At 46.8% G+C, this 24,269-nt stretch overlaps 1 protein-coding gene across 1 annotated transcript in view; it reads right to left on the reverse strand.

Annotated features, from left to right (window-relative positions):
- myo15b (myosin XVB) overlaps positions 1–24,269 on the reverse strand; it is a 461,255-nt gene that overhangs the window by 241,641 nt on the left and 195,345 nt on the right. The window contains exons 24-25 of the mRNA XM_078529125.1: positions 5,141–5,668; positions 2,075–2,190 (exon numbers count right to left, since the gene is read on the reverse strand). Coding sequence (XP_078385251.1) covers positions 2,075–2,190; positions 5,141–5,668 — 644 coding nt within the window. The remainder of the gene's footprint in view (positions 1–2,074; positions 2,191–5,140; positions 5,669–24,269) is intronic.

Here is a 24,269-nt window from a genome sequence, read left to right on the forward strand (position 1 = left end):
CGGGTCTGGCGCCTCACGAATACCTCTCATCTTGTCTTCTACTGGGTGATGGCCCTTCAAGTCGACCCTATGACCCAGGTAAATCACTTGGAAGATACATTTTTCCCTTTTCAAACGTACTCCAGCTTATGAGAAATGCTTCAATATCTCTTCCAAGTTAGCCAGGTGTTCTTCATCAGTTAGTCCTGTTACTAGGACAACATCGAGATAAACCACCACACAGGGTAGACCTTGGAGCAAATTTTCCATAGTCCGTTGGAAAATGGCACAAGTCGATGAGACTCCAAAGGATAACCTGGTATACTGGTATAACCCTCTATGTGTGTTGATAGTCTCAAAATCCCAAGAGGCTTTTTCTAGCTCGACTTGCTGGTAAGCGTGGCTCATGTCGAGTTTCATATATGTGGTTCCCCCTGCCAGCTTGGAGTACAATTCTTCAATTTTCGGTATAGGGTGCCTATCAAGTCTGGCCACTTTGTTAACGGTAAACTTGTAGTCCCCATATATTTGCACACTCTGGTCAGGCTCCAGTACTGAAACTAGGGGTGCTGCCCATTCGGTAAATTGTACAGGTTGTAAGACTCCCAACCTTTCCAGCCTGCCCAATTCAATTTCCACTTTTTCTCGTAATGGATAGGGGACTGGCCTCGCCTTCAAAAATCTGGGGGGTTGCTCCAGGATCCACATGGATTTTAGCTTGGAGTCCCTGAATCTTCCCGAGCTCTTCCCTGAACACAGGGGCGTATTTCTGTAATAATTCTTGCAGATCTTTCATTCTGAGTTGAAAAATCTCAGTCCACTCCAACTTTATTTCCTTAAGCCAGTTCCTACCAAGTAGAGTTGGACCCTCCCCTGCTACCACTATTAGGGGTAGGTTAGCAGACCAGCTTCCATATTGTACTGGCACCTTGCATATGACCCTTTACTCATATGTTTTCACCAGTATGTGTCTTTAGTCTAGCATCTGAGTTTTCCACCTTTAGTGACTGGCCTCCTCCATTCAGATACTTAAACGTGTATTCCCCTATGACTGTTGTGGATGTGCCTGTAGCCAACTCCATTCGAAGGAGTTTTCTGTTGATTTCTACTGTCACATAAATTGGCTCTGTTTTACCCATTTTTAAGTTGTGTAGCGAGTAAATATCTGACTCTGTTTCTTGGGTTCCTCCATTATATAAATTTTGCAACTTCTGCCTTTTTGTTTGAAATTTTGCCTCAATCTTTCTTTACAATGTCACATAATATGCCCATTGCGATGGCAGTAGAAACACTCTGTTCTTTTAAATTGTCATTCATTTGCAGGCTGTCTGGTTCTAATTCTATTATTAGTGTGGTTGTTATCCATTAAACCATTGCTTTTTGCTGGTCTGTTAATGGCAGCTGTATCCTGCCTTTCCGCGGAGCCCAGCGCTTCCTCACCATTTCTATCCAGTGCCTTCCTCCTGACATGAAGGATGGCGCCATTTTGTGCTCCCTTGATTGATTCTGAACCCTGACTGCGTTCTCCATTGCGAGTGTCAACTCCAGTGCCTTGCTGAAGTCTAAATTTGTTTCTGACAACCGTTTTTTGAAAGGTTGTCATTAATCCCACACCCTAATCGGTCTCCTAACATGTCATTAATCGACGTCCCGAGCTCTCAGTGCTCTGTCAGTTGTTTTAAGGCTGCTACATAGCAAATGAGTGTCTCTCCAGGGGCGCGACACCGCTAATTAAATTTAAAACGCTGCGTAGTTGCCAAGGGTTTCGGCTGAAAGTAGCTTTTCACAAGATTCAACTCATCAAAGCTCTTGGAATCTGGGGCGTTGGGTGCCATTAGACTACAAATTAGGCCGTATGTTTTACTGCCACATGTCGATAAGTGAATCGCCCGCCTCTTCTCCTCCCCCGATATGTCGTTGGACAAAAAGAATAACGCGAGGCATTCAATATAATGTGACCAGTCATCGGTGGTCTGATCAAACGGTTCGATGCAGCCAAATTGTGGCATACTGGAGGGTGATAACTTCGACGACTATGGTGAGGGCTTACAATTGTAATGTACTTACAATCAGCCTGCAGGCATGGCTGATTCACTACAGCTGAGTTTTCGCGGCTTCCTTGGTGTCGTCGAGTGGTTGCGTTTTGCCTCGTCGCCAGTTGTTATCTTTTACTATGGGGTCATTTTGCTCGCGAACCAGTTGCACGCTTATCTGTCGGCAGATGAGTTGATTACAATATACTGCAGACGCAGAGACCAATATGAAATAAAGCACATACTATTTATTTACACAGACAACAGAGCACTAACATGATGTGTGCTTCTCCAACCAGACTCTACTCTAGACTAACTCTAACATGGTAGCCCACGCTACACAGCTATTGGGTCTTACAGTCATGTGGTCAATCTGCTCACATTCTCTTAAAGGTGTATTACACCTCAGATTACCACAAGTGGATAGTCTTTAAAGAATTATTACATAGTTCACAGCAACTATACATTCCTTCAAGGCACAAAAACCCAGAAAAAGTCAGTCAACCATGGCTAACAAAGGAAGTTAAGGATTGTAGAATGTTAAAAGAAAAGGCCTATAAAGTTGCCAGCAATAGTAGTAAGCCTGAAGAACGGGAGCATTTTAGAATACAGCACATGAGGACCAAGAAATTGATGAAGAAAGGGAAAATAGAATATGAATGTAAACTAGCAAAATACATAAAAACGGACTGTAAAAGCTTCTATAGGTATGTAAAAAGGAAGTGTTTGGCTAAGACAAATGTGGGTCCATTACAGGCAGAGTCAGGAGAATTTATAATGTGGAATAGAGAAATGGAAGAGAAGCTAAATGATTACTTTGTGTCTGTCTTCACTGAGGAAGATACAAGAAATCTCCCAGAATTAGAGATACAAGGGATGAGGGAGAATGAGGAATTGAAGGAAATTAGTATTAGTAAGCAGGTTGTGTTGGAGAAATTAATGTGACTGAAGGTTGATAGGATCCTGGGACCTGAAGTTCTACATCCCAGAGTTTAGAAATAGGTAGCGATGGAGATAGTGGATGCATTAATGATCATCTTCCAAAATTCTATAGATTCTGGAATGATTCCTGCAGATTGGATGTTAGCAAATGTCACCCTACTATTTAAGAAGGTAGGGAGAGAGAAAACAGGGAGCTATAGACCTGTTACCCTTACACCATTAGTGGGGAAAATGCTAAAAAAAAAAACCAAGGATGTGATAAATGGACACTTGGATAATAATGATCTGATTGGGCATAGTCAACATGGATTTATGAAAGGGAAATCATGTTTGACGAACCTGTTTGAATTTTTTTGAGGATGCTATTAACAGAATTGACAAAGGAGAGTTAGTGGACATAGTATACTTGGTTTGTCAGAAGGCTTTTGATAAAGTCCCCCACAGGAGGTTGGTTAGCAAAATTAAAGCACACAGAGTAGGAGGCAATTATACTGGCATGGACTAAGGATTGGTTAACAGGCAGAAAACAAGAGGGTAGAAATAAACCTTGCATTGGCAGGCTGTGACTAGCCGCAAGGATCAGTGGGGCCCCAATTATAACAGTTATTTGGATGTGGGGACCAAATGTAATATTTCAAAATTCACAGATGACACAAAGCTAGGTGGGAATGTGTGTTGTGAGGAAGATGCAAAGTGGTTACAAGGGGATTTGTATAGACTTAGTGAGTGAACAGGAACATGGCAGATGGACTATAATGTGAAAAAATGTGAGGTTATCCACTTTGGTAGGAGGAACAGGTGTGCAGAGTATTTCTTAAATGATGAGAGATTAGAAAGTGTAGATGTACAAAGGAACCTGGGTGTCCCTGTTATTGAGTCACTGAAAGCTGACATGCAGGTGCAGCAAGCAATTAGGAAGGCTAATGGTACATTGGTCTTTATTGCAAGAGGATTTGTATACAGGAGCAGCGGAATCTTGCTTCAATTGTATAGAACCTGGGTTAGACTGCACCTGGAGGACTGTGTGCAGTTTTGGTCCCCTTACCTTGGAAAGGATATTATTGCCATAGAGGGAGTGCAGCGAAGGTTCACCAGACTTGTTCCCAGGATGGCGGGACTGTCCTATGAAGAGAGATTGGGGAAACAGGACCTGTATTCTCTAGAGCTTTGAAGAATGAGAGGTGCCCTCATTGAAACCTACAAAATACTTAAACGGATAGACGGGGTAGATGCAGATGAGGTCTTTCCCCTTGTTGGGAAGTCTAAACCAGGGGACACAATTTCAAAATAAGGGGGAAGCCACTTAGGGCCAAGATGAGCAGAAATTTTTTTTACTTAAGAGGGTTGTGAATCTTTGGAATTCTCTACCCCAGAGGACTGTGGAAGCTCAGTCATTGGGTATGGCCGAGATTTTCCAGCCCCTCCAGCCAGTGGGATCTTCCGGCCCCAACTGAAGTGAATGGAAGTTTGAATGGCCCACGGAGGATCCATCGCGCCGGGGCTAGAAAATCCCGATCTATGTTTAAAACAGAGATTGACAGATTTCTAAATACCAATGACATAAAGAAATATGGGGATAGTGTGGGAAAAAGACATTGAAGTGGATGATCAGCCGTGATCATTTTGAATGGTGGAGCAGGCTCGATGGGCTACTCCTGCTCCTATGTTCCTATATTCCCATCCAGTGTGTCCCTCGTGGTCATGGTGTGCTATGCCCTCCATAACCTCACTAACCAGAGAGGGGATGTGGGCATGGCAGTTAGGGCCCATTCAGGTGGAAGGCCCTGGATGTGATCGCATGGATGGCCAGGGATGCTTTAATAAGGCAGAGTTTTCAATAGGTTCTGAAGTCCGGACCTCAGTGATGCATGCACGCCGTGTCCCCAAACCTTTTCCCATCTGCAATGTGAGACTCATGTCAGGGTCCTGTCAACACTTACCCTGTCCAAATACTGACACTCGAAGCATCCTGCCCTGCATCAAACTATTAAAGTTGTCAACTATCTCCTGAAAGTAGTTCCGCAGCTATAACATATTTCTGCGTGAGGTCAGGGTTTATTTCCATACTGATTATAGAGACTTAACATTCACAGGCATAAGTAACACACTCATTTAACCCACTTGGTGACTACTGAGAGTTTTAATGACATGTCTCCAAATGCTCCAGCGCAGTGCTCCCCCCTCACTTGCAGCTGCAATGGTGAGAGGTTGACCTGCCACCTCCCTTGCCTGGATGACTTTGGTGGGCTTTGGCAGCCTCTGTGCGGCTGAGGCCTTGAGCGATCCACAACGTTAGAAAGCTCCTGCTGAGTGGCAGGAGGATCTTCAGTCACCGCAGCACTGATCGAGGACTGTGTCAATGGCAGGTGGACAGAGGAGATGCTGTCCCCATCAGAAGCGCCCTGAGAGGTGCTTCCAGATGGCGGCAGCTGCTGCTCATCCTCCACCACTAGGACCGTTTGGTCTTTCCTACCTTCCTGTGAGGTCCCAGGAGGTGGGTCTGTGCCCATGCTCCAAGTCCCCCTGTCACTCTGAGCCCCTGAGCTCAGAGCTGGGGTGATGGTGTGCAGATCAGAACACATACTCACGATTGCATTTGCATTACGCTCAGTTTGCCCCTTCAGGATCGTCACCAGTCTGTCCATGGGGGAAGCTTGGCATTCCGAAGAGTGGGTGATCGAAGTGCACATGGCCTGGATGGACACCTCCACAGTCTGGGCCAGAGCAAACAAGGCCCCTGGTATACCAGCCAAACCTTCACTGGCCTCATGCTGGACATTCAGCACCTGCCCACTAATGGACGACTCTAGAGGTTCATCATCCGACTTGGAATCAGTCTCTGGATCATCCCAGACACTCCTCCAACTACCCGAGGCCTGCTCTACCACACTGTCTGGCAGCTGCACATGCAACTGTGAAGTGCCCTAACTAGTCTGTGCCTACCCTTGTCCCGCCCTGTAAATCCCTGCCGAGATGCCAGTATCTGCACTGATGCTTGGGACAGAGAAAGAGTGTGACACTGGATTCTCTGAAGGTTCTTCCTCATTCTCAGAGGAGAATGATGGCCTGGCATTGAGACAAGGGTCAGCTGTGACAGAGAGACAGAAGTAAGGGGGTTAGTGGTCATCACAAACCTTTCCACAGCTGTGCAAAGTCATAATGCTCAGCAACATTACAGTCATGTGCAACATGAGATATGAGACTATGCAGACACTATACACATTGCTAGCAACATCTAAAGCTTCTGACTATGAAGCTTCCCTGACTTTTTGGCGTTATACCGAGGTTTTTTACTTTCATTGCATCATGACAAACCTTCATCAATCTCTCACTTGCCCTACCCCCTTCTCTCTCTGTTTCAGCCATTAGCCACCTCACCAGACCTATACCTTTCTCCAATCTCGCCTCTGCCAATGGACCTGGGTGACTCAGACTCAGACAGCATCAGAACCTCCTCCTCAAATGGAATTAGTACAACAAGGTTTGGCACACACCTTCCAGTCTGGCCTCGCTCACTGGCATAGTGGGCACAATTCTCCTGAAAATAAGTGTAACATTGCAATCACTAACACTGCTAGTTTATTTGATGCCATCCCGTCAATGCATTATTAGCAGAGTGCTCGGCAGCCTAGATGCTGTGCACCTTCCTCATCTGCACAGGCTGCCACCATCCCACTCTCCAGCTGGACCAAAGCGATAAATGCACACTGACATCAGCACTAACACCAACACCTCTGCTGCATCATGCTGCCTTAGAGCTCCAGCCAAGCTCGTAGAGTCATCTTTAAATCATGGGGTTTAGCCCTTCTCCCTTGCGGGTCTGACATCTCTGGAGGGAAATATGCAGCAACTCCTTTATGCAAAGATGTGGAAAACTTGTTAATGTTCAAAAAGAATGCCGCCTATGTTCATTGGCAAACTTTGCATACGTCAGATATCGCACAAATGCACACTTACCTTAAAGGTCTGCAATTATCTCCCGTTCAAAAATGCTGCAGAACTCTGCTGAGTGCAGACATTTGCTGGTTCCCTGTCCCGTGCCAGGGGGCCCTCAAATTACTGACTTGTTTCAGGTCATGGCCAAAGACCTTGGAGGCCGGACATCCCTCTCTTGGGGGGGATTGGGCAGGATGCTGTAAGCCTCAAACCCATCCTGCACTCACAATTGGATCAATTAACGCACTTCTGGCAAGTTTAAACAGCAGGCCCAGAAGGTGGAAGGCCGCCCACTTCCAGGTGCAGGTCCTAATACTAAAGCGTATTATTCAGCCCTATGTTTGTAAAACCTTATTATTTAATCCTGGAAATCGCAACAGATCACCTCCTGTTCTGTTTTTAATTCCACCCAAGAGTTTCCCTACACATTACAGGATCTTGAAGGTTCCTTCATTTCTCCTGACTCCAACCCAAGGTGTGCCACAGCTCTTCAAAATTTATTTTAATTCTCCTCAGTTTTCCAGTCTATCACTTAGACTTTGAGAGCTCGGTCTCTATCTCTCTGTCTGTGAGAATTCCACTGCTGATCTCTTCCACTAGTTTTACCAGGCAGATCTGACAATTTTACTTCTTCAAGCTCTTAGACTTTTCATAGCGAGCACGGGCCCCACTCATAATTGCTGCTTAGTAGCTTCAGGTCAGGGACACGTCTGATTCCTATTGCCCTCTATGCCCCTTGTCCTGGCTGCTGGCAGATACGCAACTGCCTTCTCAAAGCCTTCTAAATTGACTATGCTGGCAGCTTTCTCACAGCTTTCTGAGCTGACTGACTGTTTCTGTGAGAAAACACACAAAACGCACCACACAAAAGGGTAGTTCCCTGCAACCTATCCCCATTGCGATGTCACACCTTGTATGTCCCAGATGGAAATTTAAACTAATGATCGTTTACCTTCAAAACACTCTTTGATTCCAGGGCCCACACGAATAACTTATATCTCTATTGGAGATAACGTTCCTCTCACTATTCTTACTGATTCCATCAGGAAGTCCGAGTTGCCTTTTAGCTCTTTTGATTTGGGGAACCTACATTAATCTTCCCAGTTTACCCTCCAACTTCAAAGCATTTTCCGAGGTGCCTTGAGACAAACTGCCTAAAGTAGCCATTATAAACTTAGGCTTTTACTTTTACCACCATCCTAGCAACACAATAAAAACTTTCCCTTTGAACTGTAATTACCCGAGTCTGTTTGAATTGCACTTACTTCAGGATGTTTAGCAGATGTTTCCAATTATCTATCTTTAAAATTCAATTCCTAAAACTAAAAGTTATACTTCTAGAACATGTGAATTATGAACTTAGATATTCACAATAATTTCCTATTCACTGGAAATAGCTTGTATGTTAAAGAGTGAACTCTGTACAATCACAGTGAACAGGTGAAGAATGAGTGGGGTATATACACACAGATCAATAAACAGGAGGGCAAAAAAGGAAATTCCAAATGCCCCCTATTCTCACGTGATTTCCTGGGCTCAGAACTATTTCTAGATTGGCAGTGGGTGCCCATGCACTAGCAGGACTAGGGGAAAAGTAACATCCTGGGTTCTTGCTGCTCCACTGGGAGGTCAGCAGGTTGGCGTAACTGGCAGGTAAATCATTTTCCGTGCACTTCTCCCTCGGTGGAGGGGCTTTGTTTGGAGCTTACATCAGCCCAAAACTTTCCATTCATTTACTTTCTGCAGCCACGGGTACTACTGGGTATAACAGTAACATTTCTGGCAGCCAATTTCCAAGGGAGTCTGGGCAGAAGTGCCCACCACTCCTCTGGGCACACACATAATTGAACTCTGGATATAGGAAGAATAGTTTGATGAAGCAACTATCCACTCCTCAAATCGCCTCCTCCCATTCATACATCCATGGGGCAAAAATCAGGTTGTTTCAAATACTATAAGGAAATTGCTTACATATGGGATGGAATTTTATGCTGTTCGGATTTTAACGCCCCATCGAAGTTAATGGACTTTTGATTGGCTCGCCACATTTTACGGTCCCACCCTTGCTGCCAGGGGGCCATAAAATTCTGCCTATGAAGCTGAAGGGTTCAAAATCTCAACAGTAGCTGCCATATCATTGCAGCTCCATTGATGATTTACAGAGTGAGTGGAGTATTGGCACCCGTACTGACCATTAAATCTAAACAATGCCTAAAGAGAAACAGAGCCTCCAGTCTGATCAGTTGTAAGGAAAGCGCAGCACTGTAACCATAGTGTTCTGGTTCAGGCTAAGTTGTGGAAAATGAAACTTGATTGGTGATGTGATCCAATTTGGTACAGACCAGATGTACACAAAGCGCTTCTGTGATGCCCTGTTGAAAATGTTTGCCCTGGAATAAGCCAACATGACACCTCTGCAGGGTGCTGCTTGTTCCATCTCTCTCAATGGCAAGGCACAGATCATGTAGAGAAGGGGTGAACACTTTGATAAACTAGTGAATAGACTTCCATCATTACAGACAAACTCCTCAAAGGGCAGAGCAGTCGCAACATTACTGCCATGAAGATAGAAACACAATTTATGTCATTCTAACGATTCAATAGTCTTAACAGAAACGGTTCTGGTATTCAACATTGAACCAGTATACATAAAGTTAACAAAAATGAACGTATAATCACCCGTGATCTGTCCTTCTTGTGCTCATGGTGGCATTAACTTACATTTGCGAGTGCTATGTCTAGGTGCATCCCCCCCACCCACCGCCTCACTGGCACCAGCATTGGAGAGAGCCTGCTGACTCTGCTGTTCTGTTGGCCTTGATGACCTTGGCGGTCATCCTCTGGCCAGTGGAGCCTGTGCCAGCCCTGCCTGGGAGGGAACAGACAGCACCATGACTGGCATCTCCCCTGTCACTGTAGCCTCATCAGATGCTACAGTCACTGGCAGAGGGGCGGAGGAGCTGCTGCCATCATCCAGAGCGCCCTGAGAGGAGCCCACAGAGACAGGGAGCTCGTGCACCAACATGAGGTCACTGTGGAACTTCCTACACGCCACTGGTGGGCAGGCACCTAGCTGGGATACTGGGTGCCTCATCCATCTCCCGCACTGACACTGATCACCTAAGGTCAGTGCCCGTGTGAGGGCTTGCAGGTCCGAGCGCAGCCCTAGGAACCCCTCATCCTGTCCATGGAGCTGCCTCTCCACGAGAGTCGCCACTCTCTTAATGGAGGAGGCAGTACGCTCGGCTATAAGGGTCGAAGCAGTGCTCATGCTCCGCATGGACTCCTCCATCACGGAGACCATGGCATGCACACCCTCATGGATCTCTGCCAGATCCTCCTTCACATCTCGCTGCACACCCAGCATCTGCTGACTAATGGACAACTCCAGAGGCTCATCATCAGCCTTCGACTGAGCATCATCCTGGTCTCCAGGAGTCCTCCAGCTGCCGATGCCCTGGACACTCTCTGCCTCCGCCTGCACCTCAAGCAATTGTGAAGTGCCCTCACCAATGTGCACCGAGATACTAGCCGCTGCTCTAATGCTCACTGAGGTGCTGGTATCTGTACTGGTGCCTGCTTCAGAGTGGGTGTGACACAGGTGCAAATGACGCCTAGTGGTCCTCCAATGTCAGGGGTGGCCCTTCGGGGTCTGGAGAGCGAACGCCTGCTGGTGAACCTAAAATAGAGAAGAAGGGCATGTCATTAGTTAAAGTCATCACTCTGTCACTGTGCATGCCAGGCACCCTGGTGAGACAATGGAGGTCTGCATCATGGTGCCATCATCTTCCAATGATCAATGGGGACTCCAGGTTTGAGGCTTACATCAATGAAAAGGTTACACTAATATGGTTGCACAAGCTAAATTCTCACCTCTGTACATTGCACCCTCTGGCACCCCTGCCTCTCCATGACTGGTTGCACATGGGGTGTGCCGGCTCTCAAGCTCCAGGGTGTCTTGCTCATACCTTGAGAGGATTAGGAGGCTAGTGGGGCCTCAGCTGATCCGCAAACTTTCTACTTTGTTGTGGGCTGTCTTCTCCTGAAACAACAGAGGAGCATTGATTAGTCCACTCTCTACCTGCAGCACCATTGCAGTGGCCAACCCCAGCTGAGGAACACCTCGCATGGCACACCCGAGTCATGGTCCTTGAGCCGCAAGGCACTCAGTCCATGCAGCCCGGGCTCACCCCCTTAGCCAGCTCTGGTGTGATTGGCAATTGGCACTCAGACTCTAGCACCCATGAAGTCCACGGGGGTACGGCCACACCTTAACATATCTGCACACTGACCCATGCCAACATGGTACTCACCTTTCCTGAGCACAGAATATTATTGAAGCGCTTCCAGTGCTACACCCAGGAGCGCCGCACCACGTCACAGCTGCTGACCATTGCTGCCACCTCCTCCCATGCCCTCTTGGTGAGGTGCAGTGGCCTCCTCCCATCCCTGGGGACAAGGATGTCCCTCCTGGCAGCCACCTCCTCCAGGATGGTGGCGAGGCACTCATCAGAGAAGTGGGGAGCCAGCCTGCCCTCCCGCCTGCCGTGTCCAGCTGCGCTCGGGTCCATTGTACCGGCTCAGGGAACATCCTCCATGGCAGCCTCCCAGGGATTGCCTGGGCTGCTTTTAAACTGGCTGCTGGGTCGCCATTGGACCTGGCGGCCAACAGGCCCCCCCCACCGCACCCCCTCCGCCCCTTCCTGGCCAATGCAGAGCCACGTTTCACGCTGGGCGGGCCTTAATTGACTCGCCAGCGTGAAATCGCGGTCGGGGCCCAATCGTGGGTGGCAATCTGTTTCGCTGCCGCTCCCGGGCCCACCCAACGAAGGGAAAATCCTGCCCTTAAAGTAGATCGACTGCATTGGGTCAGTGCTCTGGCTTTACTGTCTGAGAGACCCATTAAGCTGAGACCATCAGCATTGAGGCCAGGCTATAAAAAGTGCAGCTATTCTGGGTCAAAACATTTTGTCTAAATGGGAAGCGCCAGATTGCAAGCTGGAAAAGGACAAAAAGAGCAAAGTAGGCAGCAAGCAAGATATAGGGGCTCTTTCAAACAATGTAATATCACAAAATAAAAATGGATGAGGGAGGTAATTTGACTTTAGATCATCCATTCAGATCCAAAAGTCTCATCATCTTACCTATCTCGATAAGATCGCCTCTCAGTTGCCTCCTAAGTGAAAAGTCCACAGCCAGAATTTTACGTGTTCGTTTTGGGCTCGTGGCCGACCTGGAAGAACGTTAAATCATGCGTGATGATATTGGGCGTGTGTCCTAACGTCATCGCGCATATTATGGTCGGCGGACATGCTGCGTGCCCGCCAACAACTAATCAGCTTCTTAAGGCAATTAAAAGGGTAATTGACTGGAATTTTACACTGCCTGTGTGATTTTTCATTTGGCTCATGGGCAAGCGGCCATCCCGTTTTTTTGCTTTTCCCATCCAAGGGCAGGATAAAAGGGAGCAGGAGTATTGGCTGTGTGAGTGGTTAGGAATTGAGGTGAGAGTTTGCTCTTGCTTTATTGTTGAGATTTCATACCTGTTCCTCTGGTTTCTTCTGAAGTATTTGCTTTGTTAGCCGTGTTCTGAGGACTCTCTTGTTTTATCAACGCTGAAGCTGGAGAAATGCTGGAGCATTTCTGCCTAATGAAATGGGGCAGTGCCATCTGCATCTCAGCAGATGGGGATTGTGTACTCTGCTGGGCACCTCTTCTGAGGAGGAAGGAAGGGGCAGAGGGGAGAGGTCGCCAGGTGTCCGCAGGTAGCATCGCAGTGACAGACATGTGGGAGGAGAGGCGAGGCACAGGGGTGCAGGGCCCTCAGGGACAGCAAGGCGGACAGGACCACAGAAGACGCCACTATCCTGCTGCCAGAGTGTACAGGCAGTGATTCAGCTACCTCAAAATGTCCAAGGTCCAGTGCCACAGGAGGCTGTGCCTCTCTAGGGACACCGTGATATCATTATGCCAGATGATTGGGCCTGAGATCACCTCCAACTGTGTGGGTGGGCACCCAATGCCAGTGGCTTTGAAGGGCACAGTAACCCTCAATTTTTCTGCATTCAGATCTTTCCAGGGGTCAGTGGGGGAATCTATGTGGAGTGTCCAATTAGCTGTCCATAGCTGCGTCAAGGTCATAACGGACGCTTTGTTCAGATGGGTCCTCAGATTCATTCATTACTGGATGGACCAAGCCAGCCAGGCTGAACAAGCCAGAGGCTTTGCTGCAGTTGCTGGGTTCCCCCATATCCAGGGTGCCATAGACTGCACTCATGTGGCCAGCAAGGCTCCAGCGGGTCAGTCAGGTGCCTTTGTGAATAGGAAGGGTTACCATTCCATGAACGTGCAGATAGTATGTGACCACAAGGCCTAGATTCTGCAAGTCTGTGCAAGGTACCCTGGCAGATCCCATGAGGTATATACATTCTCCGACACTCCCAGATGCCAAGGCTGCTTGTGGCCCCAGCTCGGCTGAATGGTTGGCTGCTTTGTGATAAAGGATAGCCCTTGAAAAGTTGGCTCATGACACCACTCCGCACCCTGGGACAGAGGCGGAAGAGAGGTACAATCGGAGTCATGCCTCCACAAGGGCGGCGGTTGAGAGGACAATAGGGCTAATGAAGGTGAGGTTCCGCTGCCTGGACCGTTCCGGGGGTTCCCTGTAGTATCCACCAGAGTGCTTGTTGCTTATCGTTGTAGTCTGCTGTGCTCTGCACAATCTGGCACTGACAAGAGGATGAGGATACTGAGGCAGCTCCACAAATCTCAGAGGAAGATTCTACAGATGTATCTGATGAGGAGCCTGGGCAGGCACAGGGTGAGGGTGAGGAGGCAGGCTTTATGAGCCTTCAGGGAGGCAGGGACATCGGGGAGGCCTCGGTTCAACGCTTCTTCAGCTAGGCCGCCAAGGCTTGGCTTCCATCCCAGTGTAAGGGCGCCGCCTCTGTCACACACATTTCTGTGAAGGCAAGGCCATGATCCCAATGTCACTTCACGACCCCTGTAATAAAGTTCCATCTCCGTGTAAGGGCGCTGCCTCTGTAATAAAGTTCCATCCCACAACCTCTGTAATAAAGTTTGCTGCCCCTACCGCCTACCACTGATGAGGCCTGCGCCTATGGAAAACATGAGGGACACTCAGGACATTGAAACAAAATCTTGCTTTATATCTTTTCCAGAGTTGCAAGCAAGGAACAAAATATAATATGGTTGCCAAAATCACACAGAAACAATGCATAGAAACAATGCTGATGAAATGAATGCATGTCACCCATGAAACCGCTATCCTGTGCTCATGGTGCCTTAAACTTACGCTTGCAATGCTATGTCTTGGTGCCCACCAACACAACCCACCTCCTCCCTGGCAACAGCATTGGAAGCAGATTACTAACTCTGCTGTTGTGTTGGCCCTGATGACCTTGGCGGTCATCCTCTGGCCGGCAGGGCCTGAGCAGGCTTAGCGTGGGAGGGTGCGACCAGTGACATGGCTGGTTTGAGTCGTCATGGCCTCAAACGATGCCATGGTCTCTGGCAGGGGAGCAGAGGAGTTGCCTCCCTCATCCAGAGTGCCATGAGAGAAGCCCACAGAGACAACAGGCAGCTCGTCCACCAGCGTGAGGTCTGTCTGGACACCATGCTCACCATTGATGGACGGGCACCTAGCAGAGAGACTAGGTGCCTCATCCATCTCTCACACTGGCAGTGGCCTCCTGAGGTCATTGCCTGCGTGAGGACTTGCAGGTCCGAGTGTGACCCCAGGAACCCCGATTCTGTTCCTGGAGCTGACTCCCCATTAGAGTTGCCACTCTCCCAATGGAGGAGACTGTGTGCTCGGTGCTCAGTGTCAACGTAGTGCTCAAGCTCTGCATGGACCGTCCAAGACAGAGACCATGGCACTCAGACCCTAAGAGATCTCCGCCAGATCTTCCCGCGTATTCTGCTGGACAATCAGCATCTGCTGCCTGATGGATGACTCCAGAGGCTTGTCATCTGCCTCGGACTCAGCATAGTCCTGGTCTCCAGCAGTCCTCTGACTGCCAGTATCCTGGGCACTCTCTGCCTTCGCCAGCTCCTCATGAGAGTGTGATGTGCCCTCACCACAGTGCACTCCAAATGGAGTTAATGCACTATAGCCCACCAACGTGCCCGTGTTTGTGCTGGTGCTTGGTGCAGAGAGTGTATGTGACATGGCTGCATCGCTAGACGGTTCCTCCTTGGGTTTCAAGGGGGAGTCCTTGGGGTCAGCCGCAGATTGTAAGGATGGTTCTTCTGAGGGAGAAACAGAGTCTGTCAGTTAAGAACATCATCACTAAGTGCCTGTGCAAGCATGACGGTTGCTTGTCAAAATGGACACCTGCCTCACTGAGGCACCGAGTGGCCAAGCGACGGGCACTCTGAATTTGAACTTCTCATTGGAGGTGTCATGACCCTGCCCTTCTTGCACACTCCCCCAGTCTCTCATCTGCCCACTGCACTCTTACCGTCCTCCGAGACCCCTGCCTCTCCGAGACCCCTGCTTCTCCGAGACCTGTAGACCTTGCTCCTCGTTCGCATTCATTGTCCAGGACAGGACAAACCTGGACAGGATCAGGATGTTGGGCACCCCTCCACCTGTTCATGTGTGCTCCAGTGCATTATGGCCTCTCTTCTCCTGAACGTGAACAAATGCATTCATTCGTCCATCCTCTACCGGCAACACTACTCCCACCTCCCCACCAGAGAGCCAGCTTGAGGTGTCCGTCAGATTGTCACTCCTCACCCTTTTACACTCCTCACCCTTCTACACAGGGTGAGTGGCAACATCTTCCACCCTTGGCAGGCACAGGGATATGTGCCATTTGGCACTATGCATCTCACACCCCTGAGCCACCCTCCATGCTAAGTTGGCACTCACCCTTGCAAAGCGCAGAGGATCATTGAACCATTTCTGGCAATGGATCCATGCGCGGCGCACCACATCATCCCCACTCACCTGGGCCAGCCACCTCCGTCCAGGGCTTCTTTGACTGGTGGGGTGGAGTCCTCTTGCCATCCCCCGGCCTGAGCATATCACACCAGGAACTCACTGCCTCCACTAGGGCACGCAGGCAGAGAATCGTGGGGCACAGTGCCCACTGGGTGCTGAGGCCATCACTTATGCCAAATTTTCCAGTCTCTCAGCGACAACTCCGTTAGGCTCCTTCCCAACTCCTGGCAGCCTTCTGGGAGCTGCCTGGGCTCGATTTATACCCCGCTGTGGATCACCTTGCATCCACCATACTCCCACCCCCACTGGCAGCGCTGCAACAATGTCCCGGCACGTTTCATGCTGGTTGGCCCTTAATTGGCCAGCATGAAATCGCATCGTTCCAATAATCGTGGGCGGCTGCTTCCAAGGCCTGCCGATCACACGCGTCCGACGAACTCAAAATTCAGGCCCATGTTTTTCTACAGTGGGCTGAATAATCTCCTTCTGTGTTGTATAATTGTGTCTCAGTGACCCTAACTGAACATAACACTCTAGGTGTGGCCTGAGCAGCACCCTGTATAGTTTATCATAACTTCCTGGCTTGTGCTCTGCTGTTTTGGTTATATAGTTCAGTGTTTTGTTAGTCGCTGCTGTGCATTCCTTAGATTTGTTGAATGTTAAATCTAACTAAACATCCTTAGTTGCTTTCAACTTCAACTGTATATATTTCAGCATCATTCCTGGAGTTGGCTTTTCACCCATCTTTCTTCTTGTGGGCAGAACATAATTCTTGTCTTTAATAAATTTTATCAGCCATTGTTCCACCTACTTAATATTCTATCCAACTCATTTTGAAATACCCAAGCTCCCTCTTAAGAATCCACTGCCTCTCCTTGTTTAGTATCATCCGCAAATTTGACCAATTCTAATTGAGTTTCAGAATCTAAGTCATTGACAGAAATCATAAACACTAGTGGTCTTAACACAGCAATCCCACTCATTCTGCACCATACCCTAATGTAAGCACCTCATTGGCTGTCTTTCTATAGGTCTCAGGGGTGATGCTGACTGTTTCTATAGGTTGCAGTTTGTAACAGTGTACATTCTATAAATTAACATGTGTGTCCATGTGCATTTCCATAGACTAGTCCTGCTCACTCCCAATACAGTCTCATCACCAAGAAATCGAATAGTAAATTCAGGAAAAACTCGTTAATCTGGAGAGTGGTAAAATGGTGGAACTCACTGCATCAGGGAGTAGATCAGACAAATGGCAGCCATAAATGCATTTAAGAGGAGCTGGATAAACACCTGAAGGAGAAGGGAACAGGGGGTTATGATGGTAGTTAGATGAGGAATTATGGGAGGAGGGTGAAATGGAATGCCAGCATGGAATGGTTGGGCCGAATGGCCTGCTTCTGTGCTGCTAACTCTATTTTTAACTGTGTGCATTTCAATAGATTATCTTATGTAACCCTGTGTTTCTATAGATTATTACATACATCAGTGTGTGTTCCTACAGATCTCTAGTGTCAATGCATCGTTGCTATATGTTGGTATAGTACATAGTTATATAAATTGCCACATGTATTGTTACATATTTCTATTGGCAGTTGGCGAGTTCGTTGAGTATTCTGTAGATGATTGTTGTTAGGGATACAGCAACTCTTGATCCTGGTTTAGCTCCTTAATCCTGTCCCACCTTTCAATGAGATTATGAAAGATATGTGACCTAACTCCATTGCTATGTTGTACAGATAACAGGCACATGCCAATGTGTATGTCCATAGATCATAGCTGAAATGAGGTAAACAAGTTACTAAAAGGTATGAATCAAGGCAGAAGTCATTAGATAAAAGCAAAAAACTGCGGATGCTGGAAATCCAAAACAAAAATAAAAATACCTGGAAAACCTCAATTTAGTCTACTGCATTCTTTGCTCCCAATGCGGTTTCCTCTACATTGGAAAGACCAAACGCAGACTGGGTGACCGCTTTGCAGAACACCTTCGGTCTGTCCGCAAGCATGACCCAGACCTCCCTGTCACTTGCCATTTCAACACTCCACCCTGCTCTCATGCCCACATGTCCGTCCTTGGCCTGCTGCATTGTTCCAGTGAAGCTCAACGCAAACTGGAGGAACAGCACCTCATCTTCCAACTAGGCACTTTACAGCCTTCCGGACTGAATATTGAGTTCAACAACTTTAGATCATGAAGTCTCTCCTCCATCCCCACCCCCTTTCCGATCCCCCCCTTTTTTTCCAATAATTTATATAGATTTTTCTTTTTCCCATCTATTTCCATTATTTTTAAATGTATTTCCATCATTGTTTTATCTCTACCTTTTAGCACATTTCGATCCCTTCCCTTCACCCCACTCCACCCCCACTAGTGCTATCTGTACCTTGCTTGTCCTGCTTTCTACCCTTAATTAGCACATTCCTTAGATAATATCACCACCTTCAACACCTCTTTGTCCTTTTGTCTGTGACATCTTTTGGCAATCTCCACCTATCACTGGCCCTCTATCCAGTTCTACCCCACCCCACTAAACCAGCTTATATTTCACCTCTTTTCTATTTTAACTTAGTTCTGTTGAAGAGTCATACGGACTCGAAACGTTAACTGTGTTCCTCTCCGCAGATGCTGCCAGACCTGCTGAGTTTTTCCAGGTATTTTTATTTTTGTTTCAGAAGTCATCAGAGTTGGTCAGGAGCAGGGCGAGGTTCTGCAGTCACAAAGTACATTACAAAGGCCAGTGATTATTGACGGTCCCACTCAAATGCTACATGCACTTTGTCAGAGTCAGCCACTATCAAACAGAACTCCTCACTTTAGAAAGGGAGGAGTGATCAATATCTGACACAGGGATCACATCAAGAACGTATCCTAGCAACAGATGGAAAGCTTACAGTCCTAAGATTTATGCGTTTACAGCCAATAGAATCAATAGTGCTTCTGATCTATTTATAGCAAGATATAAAGCTGGGAGATAAGACAATCTCTGTAGTCAGTAGAAGACTGACGCTGTACAGAGACAGAAGCATACTGACACAGAGAACATGGTGCACAAACACACACTGACCCATCAATGCACATCACTGTATACAAATGCAGATCAACTTGTCAACACATAGCAACATTCTGACACACCTGACACGTTGACCTTGCAAAGCAAGCATCTGAAGCACACAGTTAGTGCATTTCTCTGATCTGCTGATTTCACTTGATTTGCTGTGTGCTTCTGACAAGTTGTGTATTTAGACTTTCCCAAGGCATTTGATAAAGTGATACATAAATAGGCTTGTTAGAAAAATTGAAGCCGATGGGATTAATGGGACAGTGGCAGCATGTAGATACCGAGATGTTGTTTCCACTGGTTGAGGATTCTAAAATATGGGCACAGTCTCAAGATAAGGGGGCGATTATTTAGGACTGAAATGAGGAGAAATTACTTCACTGAAAGGGTTGTGAATCTTTGGCCTTCTCTAACCTGACAGGGTTGTGAATGCTGCATCGTTGAATGCATTTAAGGCTGGCATAGACAGATATGTGGTCTCTCAGGGAATTAAGGGTTATGGGGAGCGGGCGAAAAAATGAAGTTGAAGCCCAAGATCATCGATGATCATACTGAATGGCGGAGCAGGCTCGACCGGCCATATGGCCTACTCCTATTTTGTGTGTTCTTGTGCATAGATACAAAATTGTCTAAGGGACAGAGAGCAGAGAGAAGTGGTAAACAGTTATTTCTCACGCTGCAGGAAAGGATACAGTGGTGTTCCCTGGGGGTTGGTATGAGGGTCACTGCTCTTTTTGATATCTATTGATGATATTGGGAATACAGAGCATAATTTCAAAGTTTGCAGATACACGGGATGGTAATGTAGTGGTAATGTTACTGGGGGTGACAATTCTAGGCCTGGACTAATGCTCCAGAGACTCAAGTTCATATTCCATCATAGCAGTTTTAAATTCAATTAATTAATGGAATAAAATAGCAGCCTCATTGATAACAATTTTGAAACTACTGGATTGTCAGAAAACCCCATTTGGTTCACTCCTGTCCTTCAGGGAAGGGAATCTGCCATCTCAACCCAGTCTGGCCTACATGTGACTCCAGACCCACAGCAATGTAGTTGACTCTTACCTTGTGAAATGGCCTCGCAAATCACTCAATTCTGCCACAGAGAAGTTGAATAAGAACAGAACCGAACTGACCAACTGACATCAACCTAAGCACCAGAAATGACAAAGGCACATCCTGACCAGTCCATCCTGCAAAGTTTTCCTCGCTAACGTCTGAAGATTTGTGCCAAAATTGGGAGAATTGTCCCACAAACTAGTCAAGCAACAGCCTGACATAGTCATACTCACGGAATCATACCCTACCTCCAATATCCTAGACTCCTCCATCATCTCTCCTGGGTGCGTCCTGTCAAAACAGCAGGACAGACCCACCAATGGCGGCAGCACAGTGGTATACAGTTAATAGGGAGTTGCCCTGGGAGTCCTTAATATTGACTCCGGACCCCATGAAGTCTCATGGAATAGGTCAAACATGAATTAGTAACCTCTTGCTGATTACCACCTACTGCCCACCTCAGCTGACAAATCAGTATTCTTCTATGTTGGAAGAAGCACTGAGGGTAGCAAGGGCTACCAAGGGCTCAGAGTGTAATCTGAGTGGGAGTCTTAAAAGTCCATTACCAAGAGTAGTTACAGCACCACCACTGACTGAACTGGCCAAGTCCTGAGGGCATATTTGCCAGAGTGGGTCTGCAGCAGGTGGTGAGTAAACCAACATGAGGAAAAAACCTACTTGACATTGTCCTCACCAATCTGCCTGTTGTAGATGCATCTGTCCATAATAGTATAAGTAGGAGTGACCACTGCACAGTCCTTATGGAGTCCAAATTCCATCCTCACACTGAAAACACCCTCCATTGTGTTAATGTGGCCTTACCTTAGTGTTATATGTGAGAGATTCAGAATAAATCTAGCATCTTAAAACATCAGCAGCAGAATTGCATTCAACCACAATCTGTAACCTCATGGCCTTGCATATCCCTCACTGTACCATTATCATCAAGCCAGGGGACCTACCCCTGGATGAGTGCAGGAGAGCATGTCAAGAGCAGCACCAAGCATTCCTAAAAATGAGGTGCTAACTTGGTGAAGCTACAGCACAGGACTACATGCATGCTAAGCAGTAGAAGCAGCATGCTATAGACAAAGCTAAGCAATTCCACAACCAGCAGATAAGATCTAAGCTCTGCAGTCCTGCCACAGTCAGTTGTGAATGGTGGTGGACAATTAAAACAACTAAGCAGAGGAAGAGGCTCCAAAAGCATCCCCATCCTCAATGATGGGGGAGCCCAGCATGTCAGTGCAAAAGAGAAGGCTGAAGTTTTTGCAACCATCTTCAGCCAGAAGTGCCAATTGGATGATCCATCTTGGCCTCTTTGTGAGGTTCCTACTGTCATAGATGACAGTGTTCATAAAACTTCAATGATAACAAGAAATGACTGAAGGCACTGGATACCAGAGGCTCTGACAACATCCCGGCAGTAGTGCTAAAGACATACATCTTGTCCACAAAAAGTAGAACAAAATTCAACCAGGACAATTGACACTCCATCAGTCTACGTTCAATCATCAGCAAAGCGATGAAAGATGTCATCGACAGTGCTATCAAGCAGCATTTACTCAGCAACAAACTGCTCACCAATTCTCAGTTTAGGCTACACCAGGGCCACTCAGCTCTGGACCTCATTACAGCCTTGGTCCAAACATGGAAAAAAAGCTGAGCTCAAGAGGTGAGGTGAAGTGAGAATGACTGCTCTTGACATCAGACAGCATTTGACTGAATGTGGCATCAAGTAGCCCTAGCAAAATTGAAGTCAATGGGAGTCGGAGGGATACTCTCCACTAGTTGGAGTCATACCTGACACAAAGAAATAGGATTGTGGTTGCTGGAGGCCAATCATCTCAGCCCCAGGACATCAGTGCAGGAGTTCCTCAGGTCAGTGCCCTAGATTTAAACATCTTCAGCTGCTTCATCAATAATCTTCCCTCCATCCGGGACAGGGATATTCGCTTATGATTGTACAGTGTTCAGTACCATTTGCAATTGCTCAGATACTGAAGCAGTCTTGTGCCCTTATGTAGCAAGTGTCATGACAGTGGATTACAGCTCCAAATTGCTTACGGGCATATTGAACTTTTTAAAGAAGACGTTTTTTTTAAAATACATACAAGCAAAGACACTGAACAAAAGATGGCTGAGTATGTAAAGTAACCACCTTCTGTAAAATTCCTATGTGGATTATACTTGACTAGAAAGAACATGGAATGTCGCACCTAAAAAGATGTCAAGGCCTACTTTAGACAGAGACACTTGAAAGGAAGAGATAAAATGCAAAAGACTGAACTTTAATCTCCTGTGGTTGCAGAGACAATGGAGACTGACTACCACATCTCAGCAGAAACCATCTCCTGTTGAGTTGCATCTCAGAATGTGGAAATGATCTGAGTTGAAAGAAAACGGACTCTGGCTGAAAGACATGTTTGTTTTTCCCTTCCAGGAATACACAAGAAAATGGGTTAAAAAGATAGCTGCAAACCTGAACTGTGTGTTCTAGTTCTTGTGTGCTAGTGACAGTCACAGCAGAAGATGATCGACTAGGCACCATTTTGCATAAGACCATAAGACGTAGGAGCAGAAGTAGGCCATTCAGCCCATCGAGTCTGCTCCACCATTCAGTGAGACCATGGCTGATCTGATAATCCTCAACTCCACTTTCCTGCCTTTTCTCCATAACCCTTGATTCCCTTACTGATTAAAAATGTCTATCTCAGCCTTGAATATACATAACGACCCAGCCTCTACAGCCCTCTGCGGTAAAGAATTCCACAGATTGACTACCTTCTGAGAGAGAATAAATTCCTCCTTGTCTCTGTTTTAAGTGGGTGCCCCCTTACTCTGAGATTATGCCCTCTGGTCCTAGACTCACCCACAAGGGGAAACAACCTCTCAGCATCTACTCTGTCAAGTCTCCTAAGAATCTTATATGTTTCAATAAAGCCACCTCTCATTCTTCTAAACTCCAATGAGTACAGGCCCAAGCTACTCAACCTCTCCTCATTAGAAAATCCCTCCATCCCCAGGATCAACCTAGTGAACCTTCTCTGGACTGCCTCCAATGCCAGTATATCTTTCCTTAGATAAGGGGAGCAAAACTGTTCACAGTATTCTAGGTGTGGTCTCACTAATGCCTTGTATAGTTTTAGCAAGACTTTCCTATTTTTATACTCCATTCCCTTTGAAATAAAGGCCAACCTTCCATTGCCTTACCTATCACCTGCTGAACTTGTATGCTAGCTTTTTGGGATTCATGCACAAGGACCCCCAAATCCCTCTGTGCTGCAGCTTTCTGCACTCTTTTTCCATTCAAATAATATTCAGCTCCTCTATTCTTCCTGCCAAAGTCCATAACCTCACAATTTCCCACATTTTATCGCATCTGCCACATTTTTGCCCACTCCCTTAACCTGTCTATATCCCTCTGCAGCTTGTAGGCAAAGGCCCTCTCCTCATTCTCTGATGCTGGGGGCAGGTCAGCAAAGCCACAATCAAAAAAGGAAATAGGACAGCTTCTTCAGCTAACCTGCAAAACCAAGTGTCTCCAAACCAACTGCTAAACTGCCATAGTCAGCTCTACTGGAATCATCCAACTTAATGGACGCAATGTTTCACCATCTACACCTCACAGACAAACCAAAGACTGATTCGTATATCTTTTTTAACTTTTATTTTTGAACTCAACTTCACCTTTCTGATCTGTGTGTTGCATTTTTATTACTTTTTCTTGGGTTTAGAAGTAACTAATAAACCTACTCTTTCTTTAACTCAAGAAAGCCTGGTTAAATTGGCTCCTTCTAAAACATAAATACTTTTGGACTGGGAAAAGGTATCCACGAGGAAAGCAATCCCTTTTAAATTAACTTTGTTGCAACCCAACCAAGGGTGTTGAATAAAGAAGGAAAGCCAGCTCATTCCTCCTCACCAGGGAGCATAACAAAATTGGGGTCCCATTCGGGAAGTTAACAATTTGGGGTATCTTGTCCGGGATCATAACAAGTTAGAGGACCTCTCCCAGGGATTGGTCGTAACACAAGACATGGACAACAATCAGGATTGAGTTAATAAGTGGCAAGTAATAGTTGTGTTACACTAGACAATAACCATCTCTTTAACAAGAGAGAGCCTAACCACCTCCCCTTGACATTCAATGTCATTACCATTGCTGAATCCCACAAAATCAATCTGCTGGAGTTACCATTGATAAGAAACTTAACTGTGCCAGCCATATATATACTGTGGCTTCAAGGGCAGGTCAGAAGCTTGGAAGTCTGCAGAGAGTAATAC

The sequence above is a fragment of the Cetorhinus maximus genome, chromosome 24, assembly GCF_964194155.1.
Source record: "Cetorhinus maximus chromosome 24, sCetMax3.hap1.1, whole genome shotgun sequence".
Classification (NCBI taxonomy): domain Eukaryota; kingdom Metazoa; phylum Chordata; class Chondrichthyes; order Lamniformes; family Cetorhinidae; genus Cetorhinus; species Cetorhinus maximus.